The sequence below is a fragment of the Coptis chinensis genome, chromosome 5, assembly GCF_015680905.1.
Source record: "Coptis chinensis isolate HL-2020 chromosome 5, ASM1568090v1, whole genome shotgun sequence".
NCBI classification, from domain to species: Eukaryota; Viridiplantae; Streptophyta; class Magnoliopsida; order Ranunculales; family Ranunculaceae; genus Coptis; species Coptis chinensis.
In genome coordinates, this window is record NC_141460.1 from 89,680,279 (window position 1) to 89,707,643 (window position 27,365).

Sequence of the window (27,365 nt, forward strand, 5' to 3'; positions counted from 1 at the left end):
TTTTTCCTTTCCTTAAAAAGATTTACATTTAACTGGATTATCACTTGTCGGTACAACACTGCTAGAAAAATGAAGCTTGACATGTTCATTGCATGTGCGCAAGAAACTGCAAATTCCAAGCAAATCTAATAGATACTTTGGTGGATCATGTAGAAATACCAAACAGCCGCAAATCTGATTTATTCTAGAACATAGCGCCATAAAACATGAGTTCAACTACCGTTTGCTTACTCTCTTGTAATATTAAAGTATAAAATGCAAAGGCACTTCCATTTGACGCTCAAATACAATACGCTTGAAATTTTAAACCATTGTCAACTCATGACTAGCCATGCAGACATGCAGTTCGTGAGAATTCTCACCATAAAATCTTTTGTATCACCAACAACTAACAACACTTTTACAAGCTGCTGAAAGTTTCCGGAAGTCTATGAAATAAATTAGTAAAGTCTAGCACTCTGACATTGTTTTAGAAGGCTTTGAGAATGATTATCCTAAATGAACGTTTCTCAAGATGAGGTCGTTGTTAAAGTACCCTACAAGTTTAGTATCACAGTGCCTTACTTTTTCTGGTTGAAGCTATGGATATGCTCATATGCATACTTCTATTTCTTCTAAGGACCAAGTCAAGAAAAGATCACCTTGACGAAGTTTATGACATACTACCAAACACCACAGATTCCATTCTATGTTAGCAATTATAGCTCAGGTGCACAACTCCACTTCAAATTATCTCTTTGCAAATTTATAGTTCAGGGACTTGAGAACCATAGCTTCAATCACTTGTTAGTGTGGAAGGGACTTGAGAACCATATCTTCAATCACTTGTTAGTGTTAGTGTGGAAACTCGATTCTAACTGAATTATGTTATGTTTTGAGATGACATATTGTTTCATTTACTTAGATTGGAAATAATGCCAGAAATAGTGGAAAGAGAACATTACACTTGTGATTTGTACGAAAGATGAATGCCAAAACTCGTATGTACAATTTGAGTGCTTTAATAAATTGAATTTTCTTTTCAAAGAGTAATTACAGCATAAGTGTTATAGAAATACAGAGCAAAAATTGCTAACTCTGGAACGGATACATTGATCGAACCAAACTATTATCATCATATAAACAAAGGAATAAGAAGACCAAGACTGGGATATGCTGAAAGGTGTTCTCTTTCTTTTCAACCTTTTGAGTCATAGCAAAGCCCCAACTTATGCAGCATGGTTACCGATGCCATGTCATCATGAAGTTTAGCCTTAGTAGATTTTTGCTTCTGCAGCCACCAGCCTTCTATATATTTGATGAGAGTTACTACCAGATTTGTAAACTCCTCAAAGTTTAGCCTCGCTCAGACACTCGTGAGGATTTGCATAGAAGTATTCTTCCTCCTTGGGCTTGTCTAGAATAACTTTTCGAGGACTTGGCATTCCCAACCTTTTGTGGTGTGCCAATCGGATAGCAACTTCAAACTCATCCCAAGAGAGTGTCTTATTATGATACAAATCAATCAACTCTACAAGCTTTCTTCTATCCGTACAATAGTTTTTGAACCCATGATACCGCGCAGCAAGTTAAAACTCGGCAAAGCTACGTGATGTTGTTTTCTCTCACAAACCCGGATATAGCGTAATGTAAAGCTTATGTGCAAAATTTACAAAGCCAAAGAAAGTACAATTCAAACATGTGGTGACCTTCAACTAATTTAGCCATGTTCCCATCATAAGTAGGAATGAATATGTTGTTGGCAACAGAAACGATGAAGTCCAGGGCTGCCATTTGAGATGAGTGGTTATGAAATTGTTGCAAATCCCCAGGATCGAGCAACATCTCCTTTTTCACCTAAAACGATAGTAGGCCAATCAGAAATCAAAGTAATCAAACACTGATACATAAGCATCCATAAATTTTAGCTGGTTGAATATGATGAAGGTTTAAAAGACTCACAAGCCGCGGAAATGCAGCTCTTAATGCCATAAGCCTCCTTTCACTGCCATATATCTCACCAGAGGCTATATATATCTGAGTGCTCTTCCCAAAGCCTAATGCTTGTAAAACTAATGCCATCTCCTCTGGTGTAAGAGGACATGTGCCTCGGGATCTCCTTTCCTCATAAACCAACTCTTTCTCCCTCCGCCAAGGATATGCACTGATCATATCCATTTAACACAATCAAGCTACAAGTGTTCTGTTAATTACAGACAAAATCTAGCAGGAATCACATGTATCCACAACTATTTATAATAGTAAAAGACCGTGAAAGCATTTTGAATTACTTTCAATCAAAATCATGCCTTAGGAGTCGGATAAACTAAGGCCACCACAACAAAATCAACCTAATCAAAAGAAATCTCTCCATCTACATTGGACGTGCGCTACCGGCTACTAGCCAAGACAGCACAATAAGAAAAGATTTCTCTATCAATTAATAGCATTATAACAACTGATTGACTACAACAATTGATTGAAGACTAGTGCAGATGAATCAACAAATAAATGAGAAATTCAGATTGACTTAATTAATCAACTCAATTATATAATGTCAAGCAATCAAGATTAGATATATAAATCTTTCATTTTAATATCTCATATAAAACCCATATTCAAAACCAAGCATTTTTCAATACAGGGCAATCAGACTAAGTAAATCAAATAATACTCAAACAAACCTCTACCATGCAAGCACAGAAAGATACAACATAACCCCATTCATCCTATTATCAGAAAAGAAAACTTTAATACATCTAAATCAAGTGCACATGCAAGAAAAATCATAATTTGAATACATAACTAAAAGAGAAATCGAAATAAACAGAACTCCATTAGTTTTAAACTCATATATTACCAATGCATGTTTTTCCCCAACTTCAAAGATGCATCTTTGCATACTAGTAGATTGAGAGTAAAGTTGAGAAAGAGAATTTGAAGTGGTTGAATGTTGAATGAAGATCTCATGTCCATCTCTTCAAACAAAAGAAAGATCATTTCTTCTGTTACTATCCATAGCTTTTTTTTCAAACTTTATTTGTTCTTTCTCTCTAAGTACTTTACGACTGTGAAGTTGACTAAGATGAAGAAGAAGACATCGTTATTAACGTTTTTGTAGAAAAAAAAAAACTAGAGCTGAAGGGGTTTGTTGTTATTGGACAAATGACAAATTTGCCTAGGTGGATTGAAACGAATATGAGTATGTGACTAAGAAAATGTAATTATTCTTTTGCTGGGATTTCAGTGTTGAAACTAAAATATTTAGTGGGATTCTTTTCTACTTTCTGTGAAACTCTCTGTCTCTAAAAAAAGAAGAAGTTGGAGAGAGAATAGGAGAGAGGGAGTGAGTGAGAGAGTTTTGAGAAAACCCTTCGCGAGATAATATTTCGAAATTTCGGTTTTAAACTAAAATCCGTAAACGGACGTCCGTCTAGGAGGGGATATATATATATATATACCCGGCTCCTAAAATGACCTTAAATAAGGACCAAATCTAAAACAACCACAATTTCACCTACAAAATAATTTAAATATTCCCTAACTTAGATAAAAATTGTTGTCCATTTTTGAAAAATATCTAATGGTCAAGAAATGTCTAGTTTTTGCAATCATTTTTTGCCAATGTTAAAAATTGTCAAACGAGTTAAATTTTTGTAGAGATGTTATTTATGGTTAGTAGATGATATGTACAAAAGATTAGGTTTTAAATCATTTTGTAGGTGAAGTTGTGGTTATTTTAGATTTGATCCTTATTTAATGTCCTTTTAATATATATATATATTCCGAAAGTACATTTTGAAAGTTTTTGATGATATATATATATATATATATATATATGGAACTAGGTTTTTGATGATATATATATATATATATATATATATATATATATATATATATATATATATATATATATATATATATCATCGAAAAAACCTGAATTTCAAAATGTACTCGGAATATAACAAAATAAGTGCCGGAATTTCAAATACTAGTCTCCTATGAAGTGAAGTTTTGTTGACTAACTCATTGTGAGGGACTAATATACACAACCAATGTATATCATACACGTGTCCAACACAACTCATCAAAAGAACATTCCCCCCCTCATGACAGCTCGCTTCATAGCGAACCAAACTGTCTCTCCATCACGAATTGACACCATCAGAAGACACCTCCCCTGACGAACTCATGACAAATCGCTTCACAGCGAACCAACATAATCACTTCGCCTAACGACCTCATACACTCACCCTACGACCTCACTCTAAAGTGACTCAAGTCGAATGACGACCTCATCCTAGAGCGACCTCCATAGTGCTCGCTCACCTTGTTCCATAATGGCTAGTAACGTACGCCTTCACTGATGCATTCAAGGCCGCAGCTTCAGTCGTGCACCTCATCAATCGCCATAACTCGCCATCATGACCTGAAGACCATGATTTGACCTAACACTAAAGAAAAGGAAGGACAACCAAGGTTTTCTTTTTAAAAGGGACAGGAACTACGTCTGACCTGATTCAAGTCTCCCCTAGCAAAGAGGACTTGACACGTAGGCAGTTCGCTCAGAACGAACTAGGTCAATTCAATCCCACAAACACCCTTCTCCCCGATTATTGCCTACATTTGTAAGGTCAACCAATTAGAACCTTTACATTGGCGCCATTTGTGGGGTGATTTCCTAGAGAAAACAACACGATCAAGTCATTATTCTTAGGCCCACAAAGCATGGAAATCCTCATGGATTCATTCAATGAACTTGTCTCTACTGTGAGTACAATGCAATAAGCAATCTCCAACTTAGAAGAAGACAACCAAACCCTGTGGAGAATTTCAATCCTAACTGGGCACCCCGTGATCCGCATCAACGCCTCAACACCGACAAAACCACTCCAAAATTTAAGATGATTTCGAGAAGACCGAATCAAAGACAACCACAAGGAGTACAACATACATTCCAGTTCCATATGAACCAGAGAACCATCGCAGCCATGACAACAGATATAGCATGAGGAACACAATACCCAAGCCTGAAGCAACTTCAAACCACCAGAAGAAAAGAAAACGACGAGGGAGCAGACAGTTTTCCTCTATCCAAACCAATGGAAGAAATCCTCGAGGAAATCTAACGCACTCCATTTTTTCAACCCACCCCCTGAGAGCAGACAAGCTCCCCAAGAAACCAGGCAATCACTTCTGCCATTATCACCAACTCTGCAACCACACACCAATGAATGTCAGCACTTGAAACACCACATTCAAGACCTTCTCAATAAAGGTTACCTATATGAGTACCTAGCAATTCCAGAAATCGAACTGGTTACCCCCCCATGGCACAACTCAATCTGCGAAACTCTCCAGATCGTTAAGTCACATTTTCAACCACATTAGAAACATTCCATTTTTCAAACCGGATATCAAACCAATACCAAACGTCACCAGTCAGCCGTTCTGTCAATTCCACCAAGTTCACTCCCATCACACCGACAAGTGCAAGTGCTTGAGAAATTAAATACAATACCTGATAAGCGAAAGGACTCTTGAAGGAATTCGTTGACAACAAACTACAATAATCTAGTAGAGGTCCAGAACAAAGGGACTACATCCACCTAGTATGCCAACAGTGGCGAACCACAAAAACAAAAGAGAGGCCGAACTACTGGGGCTTTTACTCAAACACCCGTGTCAATAGGCAAGACCAGAATAGAACATGACTCCCTCCATTCTACACTCCCAGTTTGCAAATGGATCCATCCATATCGTCCAGATTCACTAACCTATAGTTAGGTCGCTTACCACAACAACGATGTATGGCAGCGCACATTAGCTAATCTAGCACGATACACACAACAGTTCACAAAGAACCACCATCATATGAGCAAAGGAGTATCTATGCTTTCTCAAAGGTCAATTCAACACGTTTTATTTATTTCGTCAATGTCTTACCTCTATGTTCATCAATAAAATTATCCCCTTTCATGGAACATGTTTTTCTTCGTACTTACAATTCAATGTAGAAAAATACCTAGTTCACAATGTCAAACCAGTTTGCTTCCACACACACATTAGAACAACTAACAAACTGCTATAACCACAAAGTCACACTCGACTCCCCCATAACAAAGGAGACGAACATTACACCAGGACGATGCACAAAAAAAAAAAACTCCGTCCATACGAAAAACATAGTGACCAACTCAAAACTCACTCTTACTCAAGAGAGACGTCACCAAACCACATAGAACGAAGCATACTGATCAACCAGCAGTATGCTCCAATAAGTCCTGGCCATAAATAGCCCTTGATCTCACCTACTCAGAGCAGATTGATACCAATCATATGACCACACCAAGATCAACTCACAATCATAGTCGCACAACGCAAACCATATTGGGGGCATCGCCAATAAACAAATGCACCGATAGAAACACCCCACCAATCCGGATGTATCTTTTACCATTAGTTTGTATTAACAGCCACGTCGTGTAAGGTCACATTTCTTTTTCAGGATCAACTCCACATGTCCTTACCTCACGAGCTCACTCCAAAGTGACTCCAACTAGGTAAATAGTCTTGCTAGCTGGGGACCTATATTTCTAGGACCAGTTCAGGATCGAGATATCATGGTATCATACCAATGGAGAGCGGAAGCTAGGAGCAACTCAACATGAACTTACCTCACAAGCTCACTCCAAAGTGACTCTAGCCGGGTAAATAGTCTCGCTAACTGGGGACCTAAACTTCTAGGACTAGTTCATAATCGAGCTATGATTGTATCATACCAATGGACGACCTCGTCTAGGATCAACTTCACATGAACTTACCTCACGAGCTCACTCCAAAATGACTCCAGCCGGGTAAATAGTCTCGCGATCAACTGGGGACCTAAACTTCTAGGACCAATTCAGAATCGAGCTATGATGGTATCATACCAACAGATGACCTCGTCTAGGATCAACTCCACACGTACTTACCTCATGAGCTCACTCAAAAGTGACTCCAGCCGGGTAAATAGTCTCGCCAGCTGGAGACCTATATTTCTAGGACCAGTTTAGGATCGAACTATCATGGTATCATACAAATGGAGAGCAAAGGCTAGGAGCAACATAACATGAACTCGCCTCAAGAGCTCACTCCAAAGTGACTCTAACTGGGCAAATAGTCTCGCCAATTGGGGACCTAAACTTCTAGGACTAGTTCAGGATCAACCTATATGATGGTATCATACCAATGGACAATCTCGTCCAGGATCAACTCATCATGTACTCTCCCCACGAGCTCACTCCAAAGTAACTCAAGCCGGGTGTCCAGGAGAAACTCAACGTTGGAACGGTCACTTAGTCTACTGAAGTGCCACCTAACCTACAGATCGGTCACTTATATGCAGGACGATCTAAATCTATGAGCAAATCAACATGAAATTGCCTCACGAGCTCACTCCAAAGTAACTCAAGCCAGGTAGACGACCTCGTCCAGGAACAACTCAATGATGGAATGGCCACTCAGTCTATTGAAGTGTCACCAACCCTAAAGATTGCTTATTCATACACAGGACAATCTAAAGCTAGGCGCGTTCCATCACAAAACTACAAGCTATGGAACTACACTTCTAGGATCATAGCTCCCATAACAACACCAACAGAGTTTTACTATGCTAAAAACAAAGGAACATTCAAGCAAAATAGATCATCAAAGCTACTCAAAGAACTACCCAAGCTACCTTAGGAAACCAGTTCACAAAGCTTCATAGTATCAAAAGAACTGCCCGAGTCACCTCAGGAAACAAGTTCGCAGAAGCGCAATTGTATCAAGTAATGACCTGGTCAAACCAGTCCAAAAAGTAAACATCCTCCCGTCACACCAATATAACAGGCAAAGTTTAAACATTACATTACTCAAACTATGGGGACATGCCCCCATCATCCATAACTCCATCAATAGAGTCGGATAAGACAGCATGACGATCTCTGGAACGCACAACAGGAACATCCTCTGTTAGATCGGCACCACTTTCACCCAGTGGAAGAGCCAGGGGGCCCAGGGTACACCCGGTGTACCCTCAACTTGAAGAAAAAAAAATAGTTAGTGTATCAGGCGTAAGTGCTAAGAAGCAAAAAAAAAATAGCATGTGTTGATGCCTGATGTACTATGTACTTGATGTAATGATGTGTAAAAGGAAAAAAGTATAAACGAAACCAAAAGACCCATGTACTAATGCGTGACTCGTGACTTCTTGAGAGGTGATAACAGTACCAAAAAAAAATAATAATAATAAATAGAAAACCCAACAATCACTCCACCGAAAAAACCCACCCATATATAAACCCAAACAAATAAACATTCTCACTGCTCACGTACTCTACTCCTCCTCTCTTCCATTCTCTATTATTCTATATTAAAATTTAAGTCTTCTACTCTTCTACCGAAACAAACAACTTTACATCTACCGGTTTTGTGGAGGTAACTAAATAACCCTTATATTATTTAATTTTTTGTCGTCTTTTTATACGGATTCCTAAACCATATTAATTATTTAGATTTTTATATGTTTGTGATTATTATTTTATTTTGTGCACATCATTGGTGGTTTATTTTAATTCGTGCTTTTAATTAAATTGATTGGTGGTTTATTTTAATTGTTTAAATAACTATGCTAAAGTATTTGATCAGATAAAAGTCGTTGCCCGCTCTACCAACTAGTAACATAGATCATGTTGTTAGTGTTAAAGTAGGATCCTCTTCAAAGCGAAGTCACCATGAAACTGAGGATGGTGGTGTTGAACAACCTACGTCAAAGCGGGTTCAACATGAAAATCATGAAGAACTTGACTTGTCTAGTCTTCTAGGAGACCCTGGATTGAGGAACAAGATTTCAGATTATCATCCTAATGATCATGACTCAGTGAGAAGAACATATTTTCTTAGGGGTCCTTGCTAGCCTAATCATACTTTTTCTTGAAGGACAATAGGCAAAAGGAACCATCACTTTCAGAAAGTGTAAAGTCCTGAATTATTATTAAGGGTATTTTTGTAAATTTCATATTAAATCTAGGGTCGTTTGTGTAAATTGATTATCGGGTTTATATTTCAAACGCACGTAACTTACTGAAACTTAACTCAGGAGATTTTAAGTCACGTTAGGTAATTGGGGAAAAGGAAAATGCGAAAAATTTGACAAAATGCATGTTAGAGAACCAAATAAGCTTATAATATAGCAGTTAGTTTGCACGCATGAGTGGGTTATTGTTATAGCCTGCGGTGAGATAGAATGTAGGAAATTAAATTTAACCGGAAGGGGCCGGAAAAATAATCACGATTTTGAAGTCTAATTATGCCTTAAGCCTAATTGGGTCATATTGGGTTTGGGCCTTAACAAGGTAAACAAGAAAAAAAACAAAAACAAAACCGTGATCGCGACCAAAAAAGAAACGTAAATATGCAAAAAAAAAAAAATCGCACCAAACAACCCCAAATCGCACCCATCTTTTCCCCAATTTCGCACCTCTTAAGAGAGAGAGACTCAATTCTCCCCAATTTCAGTGATCCAAACCAACAATTCCTCACACCCAATCTTAGTAACACTAAAACCAAGCGTGAAGATTCAAATTAGTGGAATTTCATTGCATTTGCTGCGGGTGAGTTTAATTTGTTTCAAACAACTAGTTTAAACTCATTTCAATGGATTTGATGTGTTACTGAAGCTATTTGAATGGGGTGGTTGTATAATTCGACAGTAGCTATTTGGAGAGGTGATGGCTTAACGAAATCAGCCGAGAAGAAAGCTAAATGAAGAATTCTTACCGATTTGGTAAGAGATTTTGATATTCTCTAGTTCTATACTTTGTTTTATAGGGACAGGAATTTTAAAAGCAATGATTCTAAGTTTATATGTATTAGAGTAAATTCAAGCACCCATTCATTGATGAAGTTATTATGGTTGGAGTGTTGAAATTTGGATGGGATTGTGATGTATTGAAAAAAATAATAATAATAATTGAAATTGGTTGTTGAATGTTTAAGATAGCTTGTTTGGAGAAGATTGAGTTGAGCTGATATCGGTGGAGCAGCGACTAGCTAGGAGCCATTCTTTCGACTTTAAGAATTATAAATATTCATTCTATTTTAGAGAAGTTTATGTTATTTATATACTAATTTAGGATTAGGTCGATTGATGACCCGATTGATAAGGAACACCCTGTAATTATTTCTAGATTTAAGGGTGAATTGAAGAGTGAAATTTGTTTGTAGTTGGAGTTGGGAAAAATCTTAATCGTTAGTGGAATTGATAGAGTGGTATTGACATAAAGGCCGCGGAGATGTCGAGTATTTATTAAATGGCCTGTAGCTTATTGTTTTAGTTAGATGAAATTTTTGAAACCATATTCTTAACGCCGAGATTCTTCTCGACTTTCGTGAGATAAGAATTTCCTCGTTAGTTTGATAAACTCTGGTAAATTTTTGTATACATCTGGTGTTATAGGAGTGATCTCAGTGGATTTGGTTAAGTTTGGGCTTGAGGAGAACGGAGCTTGCTAAGGTAGGAACCTACATACCAATATATGGTCCGCTAATTTTCATGCATGATTTGAATTGTTTAAATAGGAAATAGATAGTTGCGTATCAACCATGCATGTATATATGATATTCATGTTTTTGCCTTTGTATTTCCTCGCTATAAACTATATATATAGAGCTTTTCGTGTGAAATGATTTTTTGGTAAAATCGGGTAGCGGAGATTTATTTTCTTTGTTAAAAGAGAAAACTGGTTTTGGGAAGGGTCTATTGTCTCTTGAAGCCTGTAATGGAGGCAGAGAAAATGATTTTGTAAGCGGGGTAAGGATTACCCGGTTGTTTGTAAATATATGTGAGGTTTTTGATTGTCCCGGGATAGAGTTTCGTTTGTTATTTAAAATGATTCACCGTTGGGGAATCATCGGTTGTCATTTACTATGACTGGGTGGTTTGGGAGTCATAGGTTGTATGTGATCGATGGGGAAATCAGGGAACTCCCACATGGGACCAACAGTTTTAAAAGGAAAAAACTAAATATGTATCTATAGTATTTGGAAATGTTTAAGTTATATATATATATATATATATTACTATGCTTATTATTCGAGGGATTTAGAAAAGAAATTGTGAATTCCTATAAAAAGAAGGAACCGCTGTCAGATTTCCCGAGGATTAGTTCAGATTCCAACGGTGGTGTACTATTTTCGAGGTGGTGGGCCACCTTTAAAAGGATGCATCAATTGGATGTAATCGGGAATTTCTTTTCTAGATAACCATGCTTTGCGTGTCACGCGTTGTATGGTGATTAGATTTTTAATGGGGTTACATGTTACCTCGATGAAGTTAGGTTTAGACGCGGTCCATATAAGTTAGTCCATCCCGGATGTGTCGAGGATCCCGTTTAGACTTTCGTGTCGAACGGTTGACCTCACCGTAGTTAGGTGACGTTTCGTATGGGGGTCGTGGTCACAGGCCAGGGCCGAGCCTGAGCCCTAAAAGCTTTGGAGATTTGGTATGTACTCTAAACACGACATTAACATGACTCCGCGGTAAAATTTGGAAAACAACGGTGCATGGTTTTGACCGAAAGCGAAATCGAACCGAGATTGACTATTTGGACCTTTGGCCGAAAAATTTTTCCTCACCATTCTAATAGAATGCACGCCACAATATTGTAATATGATGATTGTGAAAACTATATTTTGTATATCAATGAAGCATGTCGAGATGATTTCTCGCTAGTTAGTGATGTATATATATATAGTTACGATATTTGAATAATTTTATGGAAAACATGTTTTAAATGTTTTCTATAAGTAACTATTTATAAACATGCGTTTCTCATGGGCATAGTTGTTTGCTCATCCTACTTAACATTTAGTATAGTATTGTATGGAGGTTTTCCTAACCCTAAGGGATTATGGTTATGCAATGATTTGGGAGGATTTCCTTATGCTTGACGAGGACATAGTCAAGTTCATATTTTTGTTTATATAGAGAGACTAGTTTCTTTTGTTGTATATATATAGAGAGCTAGGTCATTTTGATGTAATAATCGATATGGCAACATGATTCTCCTTGTTTTGTAGATATTGTCATATCCCCGTAGTATTTAAAGTTAAGAGTAGTATATATGGTTGTTGGATATATATATGGTTGGAAGAATGAATTATGAGATGTCCGGGGTTATACATGGGTTTTGGGTTTACTTAATGTCGATTAAACAAAGGAAACTCGCCAAAATTTTGGTAGAATCGGGATAGCGACGCCTCGAGATTCATTCCACGCCCCTCGGGATGTGTGTTGGTCTCGCAAAATAGAAGTAAAGAGTGGTATGGAGAGTTTAGTTGGTTGGAATATAGTATTCACAAAGATGCCGCGATTTTTTGTCACTATTGTTATCTCTTTAAACCCCGATCGAGGGGTTCAAGGAGGCGGAGATGTTTTTTCTCACAAGGGGTTTACTAATTGGGAAAGGAAAACCAAATTAAAAGAGCATGTTAGAGAACCAAATAGTGCTCATAATATTGCTTATAGGGCAACACGGGCATTGCTAAATCAAGAGCAACATATGAAAACATTTGTTGAGAGACAATCCGACCAAGTTCGGCGGATTATCGAATACATCTAACTGCAATAACTGATTGTATTAGGTTTCTTTTGAGACAAGGTTTAGCTTTCAGTGGCCATAATGAATCAGAGGAGTCGATCAATAAAGGCAATTTTCTTGAACTTATATGATTTTTGAAAGATCATAACGAAGTCATTAAGAACGTTCTTGAAAATGCTTCTAAAAATCGGAAATTGACCTCGCCTGATATACAAAAAGAGATTGTGAATGCAACTATTATGGAAACTACAAATGCTATTTTAAAGGATTATGAAAATTCATTGTTTGCTATTTTAGTCGATGAAGCACGTGATATATCAATTAAAGAGCAAATGGCCTTGTTTTTCTTTATGTCGATATGAAAGGTTAGTTGAGACAGAGATTTTTTGGAGTTTGCATTTTAAGGAAACTAGTGAAGAACACTTTTGTTTAAGTAAAATTTTTTAGTTGTTTTTTAATTATGGGTTAAGCATATCTAGACTGCGTGGACAAGGCTATGATGGGGCCAACAATAATATCAGTAACACTTAAAAAGGCAATTGATGAGTTGTTCTCTAAGCATGGGTTAAGCATATTTAGAAGGTGGACAAAGGGTATGATGGGGCTAGCAATATACAAGGTGATTTGAATGGCCTAAAAACACTTATAATGAAAGAGAATGAGTCTACATTTTATGTTCATTGTTTCGCTCATCGCCTTCAGTTAGCCCCTTGTATTAGTTGCAAAGAACCATGAGTCAATTGTTAACCTTTTTGTTCTCTCTAATGTGGTAAATAATGTTGGAGCATCATGTGTTTAATTTAGATATGTTACGCGAAGCAATGAAGGCTAGAGTTGTTGCAGCCTTACAAAGCGGAGAAATTTCAAGTGGCAAAGGGTTGAATCAAGAGACTAGTCTTAAACGATCTGGTGACACTCGATGGGGCTCACACTATTATACACTTCTTGACATGATAAACACTTATGGTTCAGTACTTGATATGCTTGATAATATAGTGGAAGATGGTTCAAACTCAGAACAAAGAGGTGAGGCTTACGGATTATTGATTTTAGTGCAGTCTTTTGAATTTATCTTAAATTTGCATTTGATGAAAGCGATACTAGGAATTAGTAATGATTTGTGAAAGGTTTTACAGCGTGAAGACCAAGACATTGTCAATACTATGGTTCTTGTTAAAATAATAAAGGTACGCTTACAGAAGATGAGAGATGATTGGTGGGATAGTCTCCTGATTGAAGTTTCTTCACTATATATATGCCAAACATGATGTGGTTGTTCCAAATATGGAAGAGAGGTATGTGGCTCGAGGGAGGTCTCGACGAAGAATGGAAGGAACCACTAATTTACATTACTATCGTGTTGGATTATTTTATCACTGTATTGATTTGCAACTTCAAGAGTTAAACAATCGGTTTAATGAAGCAAACACATAATTAATTACTTCTTTGCATGACATGTCTTGATCCTTGTGAGTCGTTTGCTGCTTTCGATAAACAAAAGTTGATTCATTTTGCTCGACTTTATCCCGATGATTTTTCAGAGATAGATTAGATGGAATTAGCGGATAAGCTTGAGAATTATATCATTGATGTGCGTTCCGATACTAAGTTTGGCAAAGTAAATGGAATTAGAGGCCTAGCCAAAAAAATGGTTGAGACGAAGAAAGGCATTGTGTACCCTCTTATGTATTTGTTGATTAAGTTGGCGCTGATTTTACCTGTTGCTACTGCTACTGTGGAGAGGGCATTTTCTGCTATGAATATCATAAAGAATCGTCTACACAATCGGATAACAGATGAATGGTTGAATGATTATTTAATAACATACATTGAAAAAGAAGTTTTTGATAGCATTGATACCAAGTTGATCTTGCAACGCTTCCAAAAGATGAAGAATGATGACAAAAAAGAAGGTCGCCGGGGATAACATGAATAAGTATTTGTTTAGATTGAATTATTTTTTCTTTTCTTATTTTTTTTATATTACAATTATTTTATATGATTTTTTTATGTTCGAAATATACTTTTTTTGTGATCGGGTTTAAATTTTTAGTTAAAAAAAAAATTAGTGTATTGTTTTTTTTTATGCTTGGTTTCTGGGTGGCTCACCCTCACTTACATTCCTAGCTCCACCACTGCTTGCACCTCCAGGTATGAGTTTATCTCTAGCTCCAGAAGCATCATGCACACATTGCAACTTCAAGTCTTCATACTTTCCCTTCAGTTCTAAAAAGTCCTTAGAAAGTACATACTTACCATTTTCCACCTCACTAAACAAAGTCTCATAAAGATTTTTAGTCAACTTTGCTACCGATTTGCATTTATTTGCAAAATCTTTAATTTTTACCAACTTAGCTTGCTCCATCTTGAGCTGACGTACTAGATCACTATTTTCCAAAGCCAATCCGACCTTCTCTGCACCCAAATCGTCATATTTTTTTCTTCAAAACATCATAGTACGTCATCTTTCTGCAGCTTCAAAACATAATGAACATTCACGCAGCTCCTCATTAGCTTTCTCCAGCTCCGCATGAGCCACATCCAAATTTCTCTTATAGGTATCACCAACCAAAGGCAATCGTTTTAGATGTTGGTAACTAACAAGCAGCTGCAAAAACAAATCAAAGTCCTCATGACAGAAAAAATCAAAACACCACAAAGATGGCACAAAACGGAGTACTTACATAACATAGGTTAACATCCATGGATTTCAGATTATCCACCAGCTCTTTGCCTTCAGCCAACTCCTTCATGTCACCATCCAAAACAATACTATCCAACAAACAGCTCGCCACCAATGGTGACTTAAAGCTACAATCAGATCGCTTCACCAAATAGAATTTTCCCATTTTAGGATGAACATACGACAAACTCCTATCAAGCTAGCTTAGCACTTTTGCTCCGTGTTTGCATCCCCTTAGCACAATCATTCATAACACTTCTTTGCTTCACAGTAGGAGAAGAAACGTACAACAGTCGCACCACCGACCTCCTTATCAAAAACATCCAAGTCAAACTCACTAAGGTCAATAGTTTTAGAGAGAGATGGACCATCCATCGCCACCTTCCCATCACAAGTTCCTATAATCCCCACATTATCAGCAACATCACAGACCTTCTTTTTCAAATTTAGTGGTCGAACTGCCACAATCACCTCCTCCAGATCAAAGAAAGAGCCTTCTTGGCGCAGAAGACATTCTTGGTCATTCTCACCCACAGGACGATTGCTAACAGAAAGTAACATCAAATTATTTCCAGCATTTGAACTACCCCCAAGGTTACCACCAGTCCTCATCCGAGCTGACAGACACACACCTCTCGGTTCGTTCACAACAGCTTCAGCCACCTCGTTCCCCATGACAAAGTCTGAATCACTCATAAGTGAAGGACGTTTCTTCTTACTCCTTCCTCCCTTATTGATTCCTTTAATTCTCTTCGAAGAGAAAAATCTTGACACCACATGAAGTTTCCTCTTTTTCTCACCACGACTCAAACACGCAAAGCCTTTAATCACCTTTCGCTTAGTTCGCTTGGGAATAAAGACCTCTACAAAACAAAAACAAAGAAGTTCATTGTCACTCAAAATCAGAACGCATCAAGACTAGCCCAACAAATAAAAACCTACCATCAAAGTTACAAATCCTAGTCCTCAAAGAGCAACCAGAAGCACAATAGTCTCCAAAGACTAAAAACAGCTTCCTCTCCCACGATCTATCATACATCCCCTCCAAGACCAACGACCTCCCAGGCATGGTCATTAACCCATAATTTTTCAACTTCGACGTCTTCATAGAAAAGTGGTCTAGCATATCACCAACAGTAATACAATACTCCCCCATCATGTTTAGCAAGTCAAAGACTTTAAACAACCTCCAACTGTTGCTCGCGAACTGGCAAGGGGCTTTGTTATAAAAGTTTAGGAAATCTACAATTAGTTTCAAGAAAGGCAGTTGTAACCCAACCTCCAGCTGACCGTAGCAAACCACTATTCCCTCATTCTTGGGAGGAACATACTCACTACTAAAAACATTGTCACCTTTACCTAATTCACAAATATCCAAGCCAGGTAGATCAATACCAAACCGATTCTTCAGATCGTTACCGGACTATTTGTTCAGATTGTCAAGATCATCTACCGTTTTGTCACCTACAGCCCTAGGTGATAACATATTAAAACAAGAGGAATCTCCAGACACACTTACGACAGTTTCCGAAACAGTTGCATAGCTGTCAAAAATATAAAAAAAATCCTAGTTTCTCTCCAAAAGAATCACCAGGTCGAGCGTCACCCAAGATCCAAACTACCAATGACACAACGAAAGCAAAGAGCATAAAGAAGACACAAACAATTCAAAAAGAAAACTCACCTTCAGATGACCTCCTCACTAAGAATGCCGTGGATAACACAACCTTTCAAGCCTCAAGTTTTATGCCCAGCTATCAAGGCAAAACAAACCCCAAGACAAGTACGTACTATGACAAGTCCCACGTCATACGTACCTCGTTATGACCAAAACCTTGTCAACACGTTTCTTTCACATTTAAGGTTTTGCACAAAAACCAAGAACTGACCCAGACGACAGAACAAACCTGTTTATCCAGCTCATCCACCTCACAAAGTCCTCCGGACCACTAGTCATTCTCTTATATGCTTCCCACGTGTGAACCTACTATCTCATCAAATCCCCCCAATGAACAAGAACGAACTAATGAGAGGGGGCTGTGTGAGGGACTAATATACACAACCAATGTATATAATACACGTGTCCAGCACAACTCATCAAGAGAACATTCCCCCCTCATGATAGCTCGCTTCATAGCGAACCAAACTGTCTCTCCATCACGAATTGACACCATCAGAAGACACCTCCATCGACGAACTCATGACAAATCGCTTCACAGCGAACCAACATAATCACTTCGCCTAACGACCTCATACACTCACCCTACGACCTCACTCCAAAGTGACTCAAGTCGAATAGATGATCTCGTCCTAGAGCGACCTCCATAGTGCTCGCTCACCCCATTCCATAACGGCTAGTAACGTACGCCTTCACTGATGTATTCAAGGCTGCAGCTTCAGTCGTGCACCTCATCAATTGCCATAATTCGTCATCATGACCTTAAAACCAGGATCTGACCTGACGTTAAAGAAAAGGAAGGATCGCCAATGTTTTATATATAAAGGAGACAGGAACTACGTCTGACCTGATTCAAGTCTCGCCTTAGTAGAAATGACTTGATACGTAGGCAGTTCGCTCAGAACGAACTCGATCAATTCAATCCCACAAACACCCTTCTCCCCGATTATTGCCTACATTTGTAAGTTGAACCAATTAGAACCTTTACACTTATTATCCTCAATTCCTCATTTATAAAACAAACATAACTATATTGAGAATCCTGAATATATTTAAGACATTTGAAAGTTGAAACCCAAAATATATTTGGAAGTCCGTGTTCATAACTCAAAAGGATAAAGTTGTTATTTCGTTCCCCATTCACCGTGAATCCAATCATATTTGTTATTCTCACTCAAACAGACAAAACACACTAAAATCCAAAACCACAACCATCGTTGATTTCATTTATTAACGTTGCAGTACGCATCCACAACAAATCCTTTTCGACCCCCTACTAATGTTTCACCAATAAAAGTAGTCTAGTAGCAGGTGAACCGTAAAGCGGTATATCCTCTGAACAACATTCAAAAGGGCGAACAACTCATAATTCGTCGTTTAGTCCACTTAAAAACACTTCTCTCTCTCAAAATCTCTGGGGCGACACACTCGAAGCTCCAATCTTCGTTCAGATCGCCCCTTATTTCTTTATCTTTATATATAACTCAACTCTTCCTCATTCGATTCCACCAAAGAAAAGAAAATGGCCCAAGCTTTACATTTCACAATCCCGACCTCCACACCACTAAACCGAAACCGAAAATTCCAGCCATCAAAACCATCCATCATCTCACTCCCACGAATCCCGATGCTTAAAAAACAGATCTCAGCCGTTTATTCCGAAACGGATTCAACCCCTAGGGTTTTGACTGCAGAGAACGGAACAACGGGTGGGATAGAAGTGGATACGGTGACGGAAGTGGAAATGAAAGAGAATGGGTTTAGAAGTACACGTAGGACGAAATTGGTGTGTACAATTGGACCCATGAGTTGTGGGTTTGAACAATTGGAAGCATTAGCAGTGGGTGGAATGAATGTGGCTAGAATTAATATGTGTCATGGGACACGTGAGTGGCATAGAGGTGTGATTGATAAGGTTAGGAGGTTGAATGAAGAGAAAGGTTATGCTGTTGCTATTATGATGGATACTGAAGGTAGTGAGATTCATATGGGTGATTTTGGTGCTGGTGCTACTTCTGCTAAAGCTGAGGTACCCACTTTTTCCATTTCATCATACTTTCGATTTCTTGTTTATCGATTTTTTATGTGTTTATATTGTTTGATACCAAAAATAAAATTAGACTAGTATGTAGTTAGATGAATTCGACAAGCATCACCAACAAGTTGACGAGTCTCTCATAGAAATGAAAAACGATGTAGCTATAAATATTATTCAAAGGGCACCAAGATACCGAAATTTTTATTTTTTGTAGGTCTACTAATATATGTGTTGGTACGGAGTATAGGTTAAAGGGCTTATCTATTGATTTAATTATTGTATCTCGTACTAAATAGGTTTAGGGGCTGGGACTTGAAATCATGTATGCCAGGAATTCTGTTTTACAAGTATCTAGTGTGTTTTATAAGTGAATCACGAAATAGTGATTATGTACTGTTAGACATGCAATAATTCCTTTCTATCATTGGTTGTACACTTACAATCATGTCATGTTCTGCTACTAGAGCATTAAGTTTCCAAGAGAAGGAATATTTGGTGTAGTTTCTTTTTTCCTGATATTGTCTCGCCTAATATGACGTGGTCAATATTTTTAAAATTGCATGAAGGGTCTCATTGTTTAGTGAAGTATAATATAACTGCCTCTTACAAGTGAACACACATTCTTCTTTCATCTCGGCAGTCCCTCATTTCCGGATTTTGCTTGTGCTAATTGGAGATTTGTTTTTATTTCAGGACGGAGAGATCTGGACTTTCAGTGTGCGTGCCTTTGAATCAGCTCTTCCGGAATATACCATCAGCGTAAACTACGATGGGTTTGCTGAAGGTCACAATTTCTAACACCCCTATTTTCCTAAGACATTACCATAGCCACACCACACTACTGTTAAAGAAGCTTACTGAATTTGATTCAATATATTTGAATGTCATGCAGACGTGAAAGTTGGTGATGAACTCCTTGTGGATGGAGGAATGGTGAGGTTTGATGTTATTGAGAAAATCGGCCCAGATGTTAAGTGCCGCTGCACTGATCCTGGGCTTTTGTTACCACGAGCTAATCTGACTTTCTGGAGAGATGGAAGTCTGGTTCGAGAACGAAATGCCATGCTTCCCACAATTTCTTCAAAGGTTGGTGACTTGAATTAAATTCCTGCATTTATTATGATGAAATGGGTTTTGTTGGTTTACTTTGGAATGTGTATGGCTGCTTGTGTGTATTTTCACTGCTAAGGCCTGATGAATAGTGCTATATTATGAGAAGAAGCAATAGTGAGCAAAAAAAGTAGGTGGTGTAAACATACTACCAAAAGCAAGCAACACCACAACACACACACACACACACACACAAAACCTTCACTTTATCACTGTTTTCTCTGACTATTAGAAGCATGTGAATGAGTCAAGTGTTAATGGTCTCTCAAACTGCTAGCAAGTTTTCATTTAACTTTTGACATTTTCTCCTTCCTGAGAAAGAAAAAAACCTGGGATGTATATTACAACGGATGCCTATGAAAATAAGTTTGTCCTCTCTTTTTTCCCCTTGCAGGATTGGCTGGATATTGATTTTGGGATTGCAGAGGGTGTTGATTTCATTGCAATTTCGTTTGTTAAGTCTGCAGAAGTCATTAACCATCTTAAGAGTTACATTGCTGCACGATCCCGTGACAGGCAAGCATTACTGTTCTCTTTTTCTTTTGTTATCTCTGTTTATGCTGGTAATATATTTCTCTTGTAAATACTAGTGTCACGCACTGCAAAGTCCTAGCTCCAAAATCCAGATTTGGGGTTTATTATGTCGGTGATCAGTTACCTTAATTGTTGAGTCCCTGTAAAAGCTAAATAGGCACCAAGAAATGAGAAAGGTGGACAGTATCAAAAGCCCCAAACAGTCAAAACTAAGGGTGTGTTTGGCAACTAGGATTTTAGGGTGGAATTCATAATATATTTCCGAAAATTAAGAATCACCATGTTTGGCAACCTTTTCTGCACTGTAATGGAAACCTCAAATCCCCAAAATCAAGAAATTGTAAATTTTTATAGGGGGCAGAAACTTGAGATTTCCATATATTTAGGAATTTTAACTACTTGAAATTGTAAGTCTTGGAATTATATTTTCAATTCCAATTCCAAAGGAAAACTTCCAAACATACCCTATAGGGAAAACACAATTCCAACCTCAAATATGTATAGTGCAGAATGGCAGAGCATGCTACAGGCGTCTGAGCAGAAATTTTCTTCTTCTTCCTAGCTAGCAGTATCTTCTCCCCTCTATCTCTGTTTCTCTCATCTTCCTAGCCACTTTTCTTCTTCCTCTGTATCCCCCCCCCCCCACATAGATAAAAATAAAGTTGGAGAGAGAGGTTACAAAGATGGTGTTAATTGTAGATTTCTGTTTTGGGAAGGAACAAAAAAAATGAAAGCTAGAATATAATTGGGTTACCATTTCATGTATTTTATGTGAAACAACCAAAATGTTGTTATCTTTGGAATCTGCATTGCATAAACATACTTGTCTGACTCAAGTTTCTCGTGAATTTGCTCTGCAGTGATATTGCTGTTATTGCAAAGATAGAGAGTGTCGATTCTCTAAAAAATTTGGAAGAGATAATTCTGGCGTCCGATGGAGCCATGGTCGCAAGAGGAGATCTTGGTGCTCAGATTCCATTGGAGCAGGTCCCTTCGGCCCAGCAGAGGATTGTTGAGGTCTGCAGGAAGCTAAACAAGCCTGTCATTGTTGCCTCGCAGCTGCTCGAATCCATGATTGAATACCCTACACCTACTAGAGCTGAAGTTGCTGATGTTTCTGAAGCAGTTCGGCAGCGGGCGGATGCCCTGATGCTTTCAGGTGAGTCAGCTATGGGCCAGTTCCCAGAGAAAGCATTGACTGTTCTGAGAAGCGTCAGCTTGAGAATTGAGAGGTGGTGGAGAGAGGAGAAACGCCATGAAGCTATGGAACTTCCAGATATTTCATCTTCATTCTCGGACAGCATTTCAGAGGAGATTTGTAACTCCGCTGCCAAGATGGGTAAAGATTTTTTGACTGCCAAATTTTGTAGCTTTTAAGTTTCTGTTTCCTTACTTAGTAAGTGACGACATGGATTACAAATTCGTGTTTGCTATAAAAACATCCTGAACCCAATGTTAGAATATACAACTTCAGGTTACAAGTACTTTTCTTGATGATCACTCAGTAGTCAGTACTGTCTTTGCTTCTGCATGCTAATGATAACAACAGGATGTGTTAATCTTGGTGTATGTCATGAATTTGTGATCACATTATTAGTCTTAATAAAGATAGGTAAATTTGTTTTAGCTGGTTTTTGGGTTGACGTACATTCTTAAATTAATACAATGACAGTCTTGGTCTCTTGAGCTCTAATTTATTAAATTTTATTTGGGGTTTCTGATTATTGTGACTTTCATTTTGCAGCTAACAATTTGGAGGTGGATGCAATTTTTGTTTACACAAAGACAGGGCATATGGCGTCTCTCCTCTCGCGCTGCAGACCTGACTGCCCAATTTTTGCTTTCACAGCTACAACTTCTGTGAGGAGACGTCTGAACCTACAGTGGGGCTTGATACCTTTCCGCTTGAGTTTCTCTGATGATATGGAGAGCAACCTTAACAAGACCTTCTCCTTGCTCAAGGCGAGGGGAATGATCCAGTCTGGTGATCTTGTCATTGCCGTGTCTGATATGTTGCAGTCCATTCAAGTGATGAATGTTCCATGAAGAAAATATCTGTAATATTAAGTGCTTATTTGTTTCTTCCATTAAGTTATGGTCTTTCAGTTGTTCTATCAATGTGTTAGAATGGGTTTATTATTTTCATCTGTGACACTTAAATTGAAGGTCCTCTGCAATTTGCTCAGCAAAAGAAACCAAATGAAGAAAGTTGCTCCGTATTCACTGCTGGCACCTTTCAGAGTTTACAGTCAGTTCTTCCCTCTCATAACTGTGACATCCTTGCATTTGAACCTGCCCCGAATTTGGTACTTTTGAAGTGTTCTAGGCTTCTAGATGAGGTTCTTTGGTGGTGTAGAGCAGTACTTTTACAAAAGAAGCAAATCCTTCAAAGTGATCAACTTGTGCTGAAGAGGACATTAGATACTGGTATGAACTTTTGCTTCCTTTTATGTTGTCTTTTTTGTTTTATCAATAGACACTGATTTATGAACTTTTGATGTTATTCTAGTAAGAAAGTTTTGTCCAAGGGTTTTGGTTGATTGAATAATAAAGTTGGAACCCACATAAACTTGACCCATTTGTACCGTAGTGGGAGTCCAACTGTGGGATTCTGTATGAGGTCAATCGTTGTATCTTCTTTATGTTGTGTGCTTGTGTTTACAACTGAGCAACTGAATGCAAGTACGCAACTCTGTACCCAGTATACTGTCTTAGACACTGTATTGCTTCCTATCTAGCCAGTCTCTCTTAGAACCAGGTAGTTAGATTATCAGTCCTTGGAAACTCAGTAAAAGAGTTAGAGATACCTTGCGTTATTTAGGGCTGAACTTGAAATTCTCTGAAAGTAAATTGGAATTTGTGATTGTTCAATACATCATCGTGTTTGAAGGTTAGAGAGATATAATCTCTTCTATCTCTGATATATCAAATATACAGTTTCGTTTGGCATCATGAAGCAACAAATATACGGTTTCCAGTTTAAACCATTTTCAGTATTCCTGTTCCTCTGTATCCTCTCTTCTTTTGCTGTGCTCTCCCTTCCCTGCAACGCTGCAATAGTCTCCTCAACAATTATAGTCACAGGAAAGCGCAGCCATGTTTAAAAAACTTGGGGAGAGTTTATAACAATCTAGCATCAAGTCCATCAGAATTACACGCGTACGAAGTCAATCTTGGAGAGCACGTGATAATTGCAAAAGCTCAGATAAAAACTAGTCTTCTGAAAAACAGAAAAAAGAAAACCAGTAACAAAAATGAGTTAAGCATTTAAACAAAAGTTTCAAAGCAGAGATTTACGTTGATGATAATGTGAAAGCACATAGGTTAACAAAATTCTTTCGATAAGGAAAACTAAATAAACACCTTAATATTAATAGTTCAGGTACCTCTTAGTTAATCCACCAATTTTCCTTGGAGAAATGAGACTCCCAACATGAACAGCTGCTTGTGAAACAAACCTCTTCTCCGGTATGGTCTCCTCAAGATCAATAAACCTATAATAATTCATTTCGGTATTATAATAACCCAACAGTCTGCAAGCATACAGGAACAAGATTTCTCCATATTTCATGACATCTATAGCTTCAAAAGGCTCAGAATAAGAGTCGATTCGGAAGAAGTATTCCTTAGTCCAGGATCGTTGTTCTCCGTAGCTTTTCATGACCCAGATCTCAATAGGCTGATCAACAAATCACAGGTTAATCTGAGAAATTCCGTCAACACGAACAACAACCAATAACCCGAACCCTCTTCCCTTTCTGAATTTTCAAAGCAAGGAGGCAATGTTTTTCTTCAAATTCCTCGCTTTCTAATTTGAAAGAAAAAACAAAAACCTTCTGTTGATTATAGCCTAACCAGTGGAAAGCTCTGTCAAAGCAAACACTGACGGCTTGGCTGTTGGCAACCCAGGATATGGTGGTGCGGGAGTGATATTCAGAGGATACAATGCAGAGTTGCTGGGAGTGCTAGCACACGGTATGGGGAATGACTACAAGCTATGATGCTGAATGCACAGCCATTGTACTGGTAACAGAAGTGGCTGGAGGTAAAAACTGGAAACAGCTATGGGTAGAATGTGATTCAAAGTCTGCGGTCTTGGCCTTCAGAAAAGGCACAATTCCTTGGAAACTGCAGGCTAGGTAGAAGAGAGCAATTCATAAGCTTGACTACGGGCATATCTCTCATACATATCGGGAAGCTAATTTTGGAGAGGATGCAGCAGCTAAGAAGGGTGCAACACTCATTCCAGGAGACAGGTTATGTAGCTCTACTAGACCAAGCTATATTTCAAAACTAGAATGTCCTTACTTGACATACTACAGATTTAGTTAGGTTTGGAATTGTAAGCTCTAACAACATGTGAAACTTTTACTTGTTGTACAATTTTTCATTCTTTATAAAATCCCTACTTATGTGTAAAAAAACCAGTGGAAAGCTCCATTCACAAACACATTTATTGACATTTCCACCTGGACGGTGTAGGGTACATCTCAAAGCATGCAGAAAAGATATAAGAATTGCAGAGGTATGGGATAAAATCTTATGAGTAACTCATTTATTATAAACTGGCCACAGAGATTTCTATACCGTACCTTCATGATTCTACACAGAGTATCAGGAAAACATAACCTAACTATTTGATCCATGTGTTCGAATTATGCTCAAGATCCCACAGTAAGGAATAACATTCTTAGAACGTATAGTAACGTACTTTGGCATCTATAGATTACATAAGAACAAGAGGGTAAGGATATGTTGTGACTGTAAGTCATGATTGATCGTTTTGCTACAGTGTCAATATTCCACATTTCTCTTCTCTGCAATAGACCCCTCAATGATTAAATCATAATCAAGGCACTTAACATGTCAAAAACTTGCGAAATCTAAACAGAACTTAGCATCAAGTCCACTACTTTTACTTAATAGAGTCAATCTTCTAGGACACTTGATAATTGCAATAAACAGTTTATACAAGAACTAGTCAGTTGAAAGAATAAAAACTAAGAGCATCTTTAGGAGCAATATCAATCTAGCATCAAACACCAAATTTCCAACAATTTGGTGTTTTTTCAATTTTAGGAGAGTCATATGTTGATGAAAACACCAAATCAAACACCAAATCGGCCAATATTTGGTTCCAGATTTGGTGCTGTATCAAATCACTCACGCAGTTTTGCCAAAACCACGCGGTTTTTCCAACACCGCGTGGGCTTGGGCTGCTAAATGGGCTTCTATTGCACGGTTTTTCCAAAACCGTGTGGGTTTGAGCTTCTATGGGCACGGTTTTGCCAACACCGCGTGCGTTTTTTTTGAAAATTAGAACTGTGGTGCATAGAGCTTGAGAAATTATGAATTGTGCATAGAAATTAAGAAATTAATAATTGTGCAATTGAAGAAATTAAGAATTGTGATTCAAAATCGAAAAAATTAAAGAAATTAAAAACCTATGATTATGATTATGATTATGCAGTCCAAAATCTATGATTATGATATAATATCCAAAATGATCTAAAACCTATCATATAACATAAAATTTATTTAACTCTTTTATTATGCCCCTTACCACTCGATCTCTCTCCTCTCTCTATTTGGATATTCCTAAACTGCTTCTCTAAGTTCATAATCTGATAATCAAGATCTTCTCTGTCTGCATGAAGGTTAACTACCTTAGTATGAAGTTCCTCATATCTCTGATGTTGTTGCGTGTACACCTGCTGAATATCCTCATACGCCTTTCGAGTCTCGTCATACGCACGTTGGGATTGCTGATATGTCTGAGAATATGCCTCTTCCTTTTCTTGGCTATAATGATACACGTCAGTCTTCATCCTATCAAACATACAAATCTGGTTCTCATATCTTTCCCGAATCTCAGCCTGAAAATCCAAGAAAATACATTGTGAGTACATATTATATATATAATGAATAAGAAAAATAAAATAACTAAACTTACCGTGGTATACGGATCATTCTGCGGCTCTAACTCATGGCAACGAGCACGAGGCACCTCAGGAATGGAAATGTAAGTAGCCTCCCCATCAGGTCCACACACGTCAAACATCTGAAGATTACTGACAGACACAGGAGCTGTATGATATGCATTCAGAGGTTGTGGGTTGTAAATAGGCTGTGGCAGATGAGGAATACGTAGCTCACGTCTCATCTTTTCCAGGCCCACAAACTCGAAGTTGCTAGCCAGATCAACAGGGGGCAACAATGGACCCATGGAGACATGGTTCCACCATCTATAATACTGATCAGCAATCTGCTCAACAACAAAAGAAGACGCATCTGGCCAAGGACCACCACTGGCATGAACTTCATGAACTTGAATTCTACCCCACGACTTCGCATCACTAACATCTGGCATGGGAGCACATGGAACTCCATAACTTCCAGTCATCTGCCTCCAACATCCGCCGCCCGCGGTACCAAACCATACTGATCCGCGCGGGCAAAACAACTCGTGGACGTGACAACATACAAGCATGCTGCATAACTGGATCGTCAAAGGCAGTAGTCAAACGCCAAGGTCTCCACTCAATAGATGACAATGATCTAATATCAATCTGAGCACGAGCCATACAGACATTATTTCTAATCTACCCCCTGTTACGAGTCAAGTGAGGCTCTGACCAACTACCAAATCTAGGGCGAGTATTAGCAATCATGCCTATGTTAAGACAAAGAGTTCGAAAGTACTCATAAAACCAAATCTCT

The 27,365-nt window shown here is 38.2% G+C and overlaps 2 protein-coding genes across 3 annotated transcripts; one reads left to right on the forward strand and one right to left on the reverse strand.

Moving 5' to 3' along the window:
- The first annotated feature begins 18,210 nt into the window (after positions 1 to 18,210).
- PKP-ALPHA (Pyruvate kinase family protein) lies at positions 18,211 to 23,172 on the forward strand. Of its 2 annotated transcripts, XM_086561659.1 has the most exons (7): positions 18,313 to 18,992; positions 19,695 to 19,785; positions 19,894 to 20,087; positions 20,506 to 20,627; positions 21,506 to 21,984; positions 22,390 to 22,702; positions 22,812 to 23,172. In XM_086561659.1, exons 1-6 carry the CDS (start codon positions 18,486 to 18,488, stop codon positions 22,689 to 22,691), a joined length of 1,695 nt encoding a protein of 564 aa, XP_086417785.1. In that variant the 5' UTR covers positions 18,313 to 18,485; the 3' UTR covers positions 22,692 to 22,702; positions 22,812 to 23,172. The 2 variants fall into 2 exon arrangements, with proteins under 2 accessions (XP_086417784.1, XP_086417785.1); XM_086561658.1 differs by having other exon boundaries at positions 18,211 to 18,992; positions 22,390 to 23,172.
- Positions 23,173 to 23,635: 463 nt separating this feature from the next.
- LOC147499897 (uncharacterized) lies at positions 23,636 to 27,048 on the reverse strand. The gene is made up of 5 exons (XM_086563560.1): positions 26,599 to 27,048; positions 26,312 to 26,521; positions 24,191 to 24,324; positions 24,032 to 24,139; positions 23,636 to 23,696 (listed from the first exon to the last, which is right to left on the reverse strand). Exons 1-5 carry the CDS (start codon positions 27,046 to 27,048, stop codon positions 23,636 to 23,638), a joined length of 963 nt encoding a protein of 320 aa, XP_086419686.1.
- Positions 27,049 to 27,365: the final 317 nt, after the last annotated feature.

Bases quoted from the DNA above. Each gene is read 5' to 3' on its own strand.
- PKP-ALPHA (XM_086561658.1), top strand. From the start codon at position 18,486: ATGGCCCAAGCTTTACATTTCACAATCCCGACCTCCACACCACTAAAC. The intron at 20,628-21,505 runs GCAAGCATTACT...TTTGCTCTGCAG, and splicing joins GCTGCACGATCCCGTGACAG to TGATATTGCTGTTATTGCAA. The intron at 21,985-22,389 runs GTAAAGATTTTT...TTCATTTTGCAG, and splicing joins TAACTCCGCTGCCAAGATGG to CTAACAATTTGGAGGTGGAT.
- LOC147499897 (XM_086563560.1), bottom strand. From the start codon at position 27,048: ATGACTGGAAGTTATGGAGTTCCATGTGCTCCCATGCCAGATGTTAGT. The intron at 26,522-26,598 runs GTAAGTTTAGTT...TTGGATTTTCAG, and splicing joins AGAATGATCCGTATACCACG to GCTGAGATTCGGGAAAGATA. The intron at 24,140-24,190 runs GTATGCTTGCAG...GAATTATTATAG, and splicing joins TATGGAGAAATCTTGTTCCT to GTTTATTGATCTTGAGGAGA.